The sequence below is a fragment of the Eleutherodactylus coqui genome, chromosome 8 (assembly GCF_035609145.1).
Source record: "Eleutherodactylus coqui strain aEleCoq1 chromosome 8, aEleCoq1.hap1, whole genome shotgun sequence".
In the NCBI taxonomy this organism is placed as follows: domain Eukaryota; kingdom Metazoa; phylum Chordata; class Amphibia; order Anura; family Eleutherodactylidae; genus Eleutherodactylus; species Eleutherodactylus coqui.
The window spans coordinates 138925749-138936024 of record NC_089844.1 but is presented as its reverse complement, the minus strand read 5'-3'; the positions used below and the strand labels follow the sequence as shown (position 1 = coordinate 138936024).

The following is a 10276-nucleotide window of genomic DNA, read 5'->3' as shown; positions in this document are numbered from 1 at the left end:
TTCTTCCAGTCCTCTCAGCAATGCCAGAATCAATGAAAAACAAAGGTGCTGTTGAAATTTTGTCTCACAAAAAGGCCTACAATACAGGTATGATAATCCAAGTGTATGCCAGTGCCCTGGAATGTTCCAGAATGAAACAAGGGAAGATGAGGGGAATATGTCTGTAAAATGAAAAAAAAAAATTATATAATTATATATATATAAAATACACACACACACGAGTATGTAAAATAATAACAGTTATGGCCACTAGAGGGTTCTCCAACGGTGTTTCGGCAGAGAAAGGGTGCCTCCCATAGTCAGCAGGCACCTGACAGACGTTTGTAAGAGAAGTGGGTGTTCAACAGTTTTGCGAATGTGATGAGTTATGCAAAATAGAGAGTTAGGCCAAATAAAAAGCTCATGTTTAGTAAGTGACCAGACGGCAAGGTGTTATTTTGTTTACCAGTCATTGTACACTGGGAAATACAGTGAACCATTGCTGAGATTAATAAAACTGGAAAGTGCCAGCCAGACTTTTAGGAAGTTCCTGGTGTAAAAGTGTGTTCCTGAGAGAGGGGCCAACCATCTTGAGCGAAGAAGATGGTGATTCTGATTAGTGACTTTTTCCCTCTATTATGCTCCAGAGCTGTGCAGCCTTCAAAGCACTGGCTTTGTGTCTGCACAGATCTTCTAGTAGATACACAGTAGTACACCAAGTGGTCTAGTTATCTGATATAGGAAAATCTAACAGCATTATAGAAGCTCAGCTGGGCTGTTAGGGATGTGTTTGACAAGAAGGGCACTGACTGTTTTTTTTAGCAATAATAAGCAAAATAGGGACCGCAGCTCTGCAGTATAATACAGGATGTAACTCAGGATCAGTACAGAATAAGTAATGTATGTACACAGTGACTCCACCAGCAGAATAGTGAGTACAGCTCTGGAGTATAATACAGGATATAACTCAGGATCAGTACAGAATAAGTAATGTATGTACACAGTGACTCCACCAGCAGAATAGTGAGTGCAGCTCTGCAGTATAATACAGGATGTAACTCAGGATCAGTACAGGATAAGTAATGTATGTACACAGTGACTCCACCAGCAGAATAGTGAGTGCAGCTCTGGTGTATAATACAGGATGTAACTCAGGATCAGTACAGGATAAGTAGTGTATGTACACAGTGACTCCACCAGCACAATAGTGAGTGCAGCTCTGGAGTATAGTACAGGATAAGTGATGTATGTACACAGTGACTCCACCAGCAGAATAGTGAGTGCAGCTCTGGAGTATAATACAGGATGTAACTCAGGATCAGTACAGGATAAGTAATGTATGAACACAGTGACTCCACCAGCAGAATAGTGAGTGCAGCTCTGCAGTATAATACAGGATGTAACTCAGGATCAGTACAGGATAAGTAATGTATGTACACAGTGACTCCACCAGCAGAATAGTAAGTACAGCTCTGGAGTATAATACAAGATGTAACTCAGGATCAGTACAGGATAAGTAATGTATGTACACAGTGACTCCACCAGCAGAATAGTGAGTTCAGCTCTGAAGTATAATACAGGATGTAATTCAGGATCAGTACAGGATGCATATATCTATATTCCACAACACTTCTGCTCAATTCACAACCTGATTGGCTGTTTGGGTTGGCCGATTCACAGTGATTGGTTGTTTGGGTTGGCTGATTCACAGTGATTGTTTGGGTTGAATCGAGCAGAAGTGTTGTGGAATATAAATATATGCGTACAGGATAAGTAATGTATGTAGACAGCGACCACCAGCAGAATAGTGAGTGCAGCTCTGGAATATAATGCAGGATGTAACTCAGGATCAAAACAGAATAAGTAATGTATGTACAACTCCACTAGCAGAATAGTGAGTGCAGCTCCTGAGTAGAATACAAGATGTAGCTCAGGATCCGTACAGGATAATAAGTAATGTATGTACGACTCCACCAGCAGAATAGTGAGTGCAGCTCTGGAGTATAATATAGGATGTTACTCAGGATCAGGGTATTATTGTATCTTGTTACCACCAGGAAGCTAGTGGTTTGACAGGGCTTGGATGCAAGAATGCCCCTGTCAAACCCCTAGCTCCTGATTGGCGACTTCTCAAAGGTCCTAGCAGGACAGTGTTGAGTGTTTTTTTCCTTGGCTGGACGCTTAGGGATTACTGTAGTAGTTTGCAGTACATTATTAGTTTTAAAGGCTTCCATGTGACGGAAAAAAAAAATTGTAATCCTAACCCCAAAGCATCCCTAACACTAACCCTCCTAGCAACGTAAAAAACACGGCACAGTTTGGCCGGAGAACAGGCTGATTATTGATGTGGGGGGGACTTGCTGTGGTGGCTGCAAACAGATCTGAGTCGACCCCATCGGCGCTCTTTAGCGCTTAGATGTGCGGACCAACGCCTGTCGCCTCCCACCTTGCCTGCCGCTACAAGGGAGCTAAGCCCATGATCTTCTCACTGCAGCCGGCAGTGACTGAGCTGTCGGGCATAGTGAGAGCAGACCGCTGTCACTCTCCCCACCTGCACTGTACCCAGCGGCAGCCGGGAGTCCTCTGCCGCTGGGAACAGTGCAGGGGGGAGAGTGACAGCAGCCCCGGTTAGGGGAACCCACAGGCACCTCATCGCTGCTGGGTGGAGGCTGTCGCTAGCCACAGTGCAGGCAGGTAGAGTGACAGCAGCCCCGGTAAGGCAAGGCCAGAGGCACTGCAGCGCTGCTGTGGGGAGGGCGCCGCCTACAGTGACATGGGGTGAAGCAGTACACGCGGTATGCATATTAGCCTTTTACTTCCCACTTCTACACGAGCCAATCTAAACAACCAATCACCGTGAATCAGCCAACTCAAATAACCAATCACCGTGAATCAGCCAACTCAAATAACCAATCACCGTGAACTGGCCAACCCAAGTAACCAATCACCGGGAATGAGTAAATCCAAACAACCAATCAGGTTGCGAATGCTGTGGATTTGGGGAGTAATATAAATATATGCACGCGGAATACTCACATGAGGATACCGTTTTACTGTGCTGAGTGCCAGGACCTGCTGTGAGGCATCGAAATTACAGCCTATCAGGAACAGGGGGCGTGACAACCCCTGTCAAGCACCGAGTATCTTGTCACCACCCACACTTCAGTGGTGACAAGATACAAGAATACCCAGGATCAGTACAGGATAAATAATGTATGTACACAGTGACTTCGCCAGCAGAATAGTGAGTGCAGCTCTGGAGTATAATACAGGATGTAACTTAGGATCAGTACAGGATAAGTAATGTCAGATTTTTACAAAGTGTGATAATATGAGCCTATACCTTCTCTTCCAGCTATCCTGATTGCACACTTAAAGCTCACGCACCAGGAGCTGCGACACATACTGATGACAATGGAGAATGAGAGGCTGGAGCCTTCACATATTAAGCAGCTGTTGCTTTATGCACCAGGGGAAGAGGAGAGGAAGCACTTTCAGTCCTATACAGGAACTGCCAGCAAGTTGAGTGAGCCTGACCAGTTCGCACTACAGGTTAGTCAACAAGCTGCAGAGAGGGTTCCACTATGCTGCCAGGTCCCTATCATCCATAAGGAGAGCACCTCCACATGGCAGAAGTATTGATGAGGAGTTCTGAGCTGTGAACTCAGCGATTGCTCATTGCTCAATGATTTTTTATCGCCAAACTATGTTGGCTAGATCTACTGATACTTTGTACTAGTGATCAGTTGGGTTCCTACTTTATAGACCAATGCAGATACTATCTACTGATATGGGTCTTGTAGGGAATTTAGTATTGCACATGGTGAGCCAATATCAATAGCAGCCCAGATCCTCCATTGGAACTGTGATTTACAGTATAGATTATAGTCCCATTGGTCACTGTGACAAAACTATTAACATTAGCCTAGGAATCTCTGAACCCAGGGGGACCTGATGCTCCGAAGAGTGCCAGGGGCTGTCTGGTTCTAGTGATTGGTGGGGGTCCCTGGTTACCAACACATCAGAAATTTTGTTTGTTAGTTACATTATCACATCAGATCTACTCACTGTTATGGTTCATCTGCAGATGATGCAGGTTCCAGAGTACAAGATGCGCCTGAGAAGTCTCCTCTTTAAGAGCACCTTGCAGGAGAAGACAGAAGAGATCCGGGCCAGTTGTGACTGTGTCCTTAAAGCCTCCGCTGAACTGAAAAACAGCAAGAAGCTGGCAAAGATCCTGGAGGTAAGCTGCGGCAGAGATTATGGCAGATCTGAGTACTGCTATATACTATTACTGTTGTATTCTAGGCTCTGCACAGGCCCACATCTTGATTGTATGATCTAGTAAATTAGAATATTTGATTTGTGGTGACCATATTTTTTTTTACATGACTACTTATCCTATTGGATGCTGAGTGGGTGGCATTAGCTGCTCTCATTTTCATTTTGGCCTGAGTCTGCACTGTGGAGAGTTTCTGACAATAATACGCCTTCTTCTGAGTTCTGTCAACAGCATGGAAACTTTTATAGATCTAAATCCTCAAATACGTCGTCGATGTAACATCGTATAATACATGATTCTACCAAAAGTAATCAGACACCTGAGCAAGAAACAAAAGTAGTATTTATTTCCATATATAATACTACTTAGTGTGGCTTCTTTGGCCCTAATAACATCACATACTCTTTGTGATATACTTTCTACTAACATCTGATGCACTTTAGCTGGCATTTCCCTTCATTCATCCTACAAATGTCTGGTGAGTTCTCTCAAAGAAGATAGATGTTGTTTATATTTCCTGATCCAACAGTTTGTACCAAAAATGTTCAGTAGGGTTCAGTCGGGACTCTGTGCAGCAAGTCCAATCCTGGAGCATTCATATCCTCAAACCAACATAAAACAGCATTGGATTTGTGACGAGGCGCGTTGTCTTGTTGGAAGTATGGCCGACCATTCCCAGAGTATTACCACATTGTCAGCAGCACATTATTATCTAGAATGTCAGGGTACACCTCCGTGTTCATGGTCCTTGTCACAACCACCAACGGACTGAGACCATGCCACGTAACACATCCCCAGACCATAACGGAACCTCTGCCGTACTTAACTGTTGGCACAACACACTCAGGTAGAAGCCGTTCCCCATACTCCTCCACTCCCAGGTATGTCCAGCATCAATCACATGGAGTAATTTGATTTGTTACTCCATGGTATGTTCTTCTTTTGGCTCAACTGTCTAATGATGATGCCCCTTGCATCATTATAAATGCATCTGCTTTGAGAGAACCCATCAGACATTTGCAGGATGAATGGAGGGAAATACCAGCTGAAGTGTATCAGACATTAGTAGAAAGTGTGCCACGGACAGTATCTAATGTCATTAGGGCCAAAAAAGCCCCACTAAGTAGTAATATATGGAAATAAATGTCCAATTACTTTTGGAAGGATATTGTAGATAAGTGGCACTATTCATCCAAGGGAGTATTGGGGATTTAAATTTTCATGCATCTGAAAGAAATCTGTTGTCATCAGAGAAGACATCAGTATTATAAGTGTCACATAGTAGGGGGTGGACAAGCTACAGATTTCACATTGAGCTCCATTGCAGCTCCCACTTGGACAGCCGTCATGCTTTCTTAGACTGCTTAACATCTCATTTATCCACGGCTCACAGTTTGGCATATGCATACCTGCTCTACTAACATCACTTATGTCACTGTATTAATCTTTAGTGCTTCGCCGGCGTAGACTATCAGATTGTTCCCATTGATGTAATACAGGTGGATAGTGCTCCTCTTTTACTGTCTGCTGTTCATAAAGAAGCCATTAATTGGCATTTACTGTGATGTTCTGTAAAGCCATATTGATCTTGAAAGGGAAAGTTGCTGAATATGCAGTGTACGCGGCACTTACTTAAGCGTAGGAGGAGGGGAGACATTATTGGTGTAAGAGCTGACTGCGGTACATTGTGTCTGAGAAGCATCCAATTACTGACCAAGCGGAATTATCCAGGAGGGGGATTTGGGACTAAAATAAATCATTATCTTAGTAAAAAAAATCTTAGATTCCTCCATATGGTGCCACTACCTCAACTTCAGCACCATATGACTTGTGTCAGCACCAGATTATGGTCTAATGGATACGTAACCCCGTTTAATGGCAGCTAACATTGCTATGAGGTACCCAAATTACACTGCCCAATTAATAAACAGCAAGCAGGATTGGGGTGGGGGCAACCTTCTGGTGCCCAGACATCAGGGCCAATTGCACATCCTTTGGTAGCAACACCCTGTTCAACCAACCATAGGGCTGGTCCTGCCTCTCTGCCCCTTGCTGGTTCAGTGTCTGCACATGATGTTCTCCCTAAAGGCTCTTATACACGTTAGTGTTTAGTCATCCGAACCCACCGATAGTGGTGAGAACAGTTGACCCTCTAAAGTGTATGATGGCCACTCAACTTTTCCCCAACAGATTAAGAAAAAAGGATCAGACATGCTGAATTTCAATGCCCAATCCTTTTGTTTGCAGGGAGATAAGCTGTGTGACTGCAGCTTACCTCCCTCAACACGCAAACGTTCAGCCGAACCAAATGTTGGTGTGTACGGAGGAGTAGGAGGAACCAGCTGTCTGCTCATCTGACAGTTGTTGAAGGTGTATGGGCACCCAAGCTGCACAAAATTAGTAGCACTTTAATCTATACGCATACCTTCCAACATTTGAAACCTGTTTGTGGTACATTTTAATCCCACCCCAATCTACCCAGGAACACCTACTAAACTCCTAGAAATGCCTTCATTGGGTACATTGGCATAATTTACATGCCCTTTAAAGACTATTTTTCGGGACAATTATGCAAAAACGGTTGGGTGAAATATATAGGGACAAAGCTGCAGGATTGCAAGCACAACTTTCCTCTATCGGAGGAAGTCTAAGCAGTGGTCCCTCTGCCTTTCCAGCTGGGCATGGAGGGACTCTGCATATAAAAGACCCCCATAGTTCTGCCAGAGTTTTCACGCTGAGATTTTGCAGCTTTTTGCTGCTGAAGTTAATAGGTTTTAGTTAAAAATGTCTCAAGCTGGCATGAGAATGAATCGTCACCCCAGTAATGAGGTGTATGTGTGAGCCCGCTGATAAGGTATACCAATCTCGGTATGTGTGGGAGGCATGCTGACTGCTTCCACCCCAGGCTGTCTCTACCATTGTCTGTGTATGATTAATACTGGCAGAGAACGGGCAGCCCCTCACGGAGCTGTGCGGCAGCTGCATCGCTGGCATGTGTTATTAAAGCACTATATTATTACCAGTCAACTCACCCTCCCTTAAGGATACAATCCTATACTTAATAGAGAAGCGCGCACTGTGCTGTCATATGCTGCAGGCATACCAGGGGGCGCTCACCTAATAGTGTGTCATTTTTAGGTCCTAATTTCTGTACTGATTTTCTTCCGGTTGCATTGTTATAGAGGCTTTCCTCATACAAAGATCCAAATCCTCTACTGTCCCTTTAGACAGCTATAATTAAAGTCACCACTAGGGGCAGCTCAGGATCTTATTTATTTGAGTGCATTTATTGAGTTTTACGAGAGCTGTATAAATCTGCATGTAGTGAGCTCCCCCTAGTGGTGGCTGTATTAATCTGTAGGTATTGTGCTCCCCCTAGTGGTAGCTGTATACAACTATGTGAGTGAGCTCCCCCTAGTGGTGCTTGCAGGCTGATTACCCCCATCATCGTGTGGCTGGTTTTCCTGCAGGTCCTGCATTTTGCTGTATTTCGACACATGGGATATAACTGATATACTTTACTTGAACCACATGCATTCCTATGGGGAAACCATTAACTTTCCTTGCTAATTACTAATATTAAACCATGTGTTGAGGTCTCGGCAGGCAGGCACTGTCACATGACTATTTATTGAGAGCCAACAGTTGTATATCACTAGATCCCGGAATATCCACAGTATGTACTAACGACCCGGCCCATCCACAGTATGTGCTAACGACCCGGCCAACCCACAGTATGTACTAACGACCCGGCCCATCCACGGTATCTACTAACGACCCGGCGCATCCACGGTATCTACTAACGACCCGGCCCATCCACGGTATCTACTAACGACCCGGCCCACCCACGGTATCTACTAACGACCCGGCCCACCCACGGTATCTACTAACGACCCGGCCCATCCACGGTATCTACTAACGACCCGGCTCATCCACGGTATGTACCAATGACCCGGCCCATCCACGGTATGTACCAATGACCCGGCCCATCCACGGTATGTACCAATGACCCGGCCCATCCACGGTATGTACCAATGACCCGGCCCATCCACGGTATGTACCAATGACCCGGCCCATCCACGGTATGTACCAATGACCCGGCCCATCCACGGTATGTACCAATGACCCGGCCCATCCACGGTATGTACCAATGACCCGGCCCATCCACGGTATGTACCAATGACCCGGCCCATCCACGGTATGTACCAATGACCCGGCCCATCCACGGTATGTACCAATGACCCGGCCCATCCACGGTATCTACTAACGACCCGGCCCATCCACGGTATCTACTAACGACCCGGCCCATCCACGGTATCTACTAACGACCCGGCCCATCCACGGTATCTACTAACGACCCGGCCCATCCACGGTATGTACCAATGACCCGGCCCATCCACGGTATGTACCAATGACCCGGCCCATCCACGGTATGTACCAGTGACCCGGCCCATCCACGGTATGTACCAGTGACCCGGCCCATCCACGGTATCTACTAACGACCCGGCCCATCCACGGTATCTACTAACGACCCGGCCCATCCACGGTATCTACTAACGACCCGGCCCATCCACGGTATCTACTAACGACCCGGCCCATCCACGGTATCTACTAACGACCCGGCCCATCCACGGTATGTACCAGTGACCCGGCCCATCCACGGTATGTATCAGTGACCCGGCCCATCCACGGTATGTACCAGTGACCCGGCCCATCCACGGTATGTACCAGTGACCCGGCCCATCCACGGTATGTACCAGTGACCCGGCCCATCCACGGTATGTACCAATGACCCGGCCCATCCACGGTATGTACCAATGACCCGGCCCATCCACGGTATGTACCAATGACCCGGCCCATCCACGGTATGTACCAATGACTCGGCCCATCTCCAGTATGTACCAATGACTCGGCCCATCTCCAGTATGTACCAATGACCCGGCCCATCCACAGTATGTACCAATGACCCGGCCCATGTACAGTATGTACCAATGACCCGGCCCATCTACAGTATGTACCAATGACTGGGCCCATCTACAGTATGTACCAATGACCCGGCCCATCCACAGTATGTACCAATGACCCGGCCCATGTACAGTATGTACCAATGACCCGGCCCATCCACGGTATGTACCAATGACCCGGCCCATCCACGGTATGTACCAGTGACCCGGCCCATCCACGGTATGTACCAGTGACCCGGCCCATCCACGGTATGTACCAGTGACCCGGCCCATCCACGGTATGTACCAGTGACCCGGCCCATCCACGGTATGTACCAGTGACCCGGCCCATCCACGGTATGTACCAGTGACCCGGCCCATCCACGGTATGTACCAGTGACCCGGCCCATCCACGGTATGTACCAGTGACCCGGCCCATCCACGGTATGTACCAGTGACCCGGCCCATCCACGGTATGTACCAGTGACCCGGCCCATCCACGGTATGTACCAGTGACCCGGCCCATCCACGGTATGTACCAGTGACCCGGCCCATCCACGGTATGTACCAGTGACCTGGCCCATCCACGGTATGTACCAGTGACCCGGCCCATCCACGGTATGTACCAGTGACCCGGCCCATCCACGGTATGTACCAGTGACCCGGCCCATCCACGGTATGTACCAGTGACCCGGCCCATCCACGGTATGTACCAATGACCCGGCCCATCCACGGTATGTACCAATGACCCGGCCCATCCACGGTATGTACCAATGACCCGGCCCATCCACGGTATGTACCAATGACCCGGCCCATCCACGGTATGTACCAATGACCCGGCCCATCCACGGTATCTACTAACGACCCGGCGCATCCACGGTATCTACTAACGACCCGGCCCATCCACGGTATCTACTAACGACCCGGCCCACCCACGGTATCTACTAACGACCCGGCCCACCCACGGTATCTACTAACGACCCGGCCCATCCACGGTATCTACTAACGACCCGGCTCATCCACGGTATGTACCAATGACCCGGCCCATCCACGGTATGTACCAATGACCCGG

At 47.5% G+C, this 10276-nt stretch overlaps 1 protein-coding gene across 2 annotated transcripts in view; it reads left to right on the top strand.

Annotated features, from left to right (window-relative positions):
- Positions 1 to 10276, top strand: part of GRID2IP (Grid2 interacting protein) — a 142123-nt gene that overhangs the window by 108544 nt on the left and 23303 nt on the right. For both annotated transcript variants that reach the window (XM_066576551.1, XM_066576552.1), the window contains 3 exons: positions 10 to 87; positions 3335 to 3531; positions 4067 to 4222. In XM_066576551.1, the coding sequence (XP_066432648.1) occupies positions 10 to 87; positions 3335 to 3531; positions 4067 to 4222 (431 nt within the window). The remainder of the gene's footprint in view (positions 1 to 9; positions 88 to 3334; positions 3532 to 4066; positions 4223 to 10276) is intronic.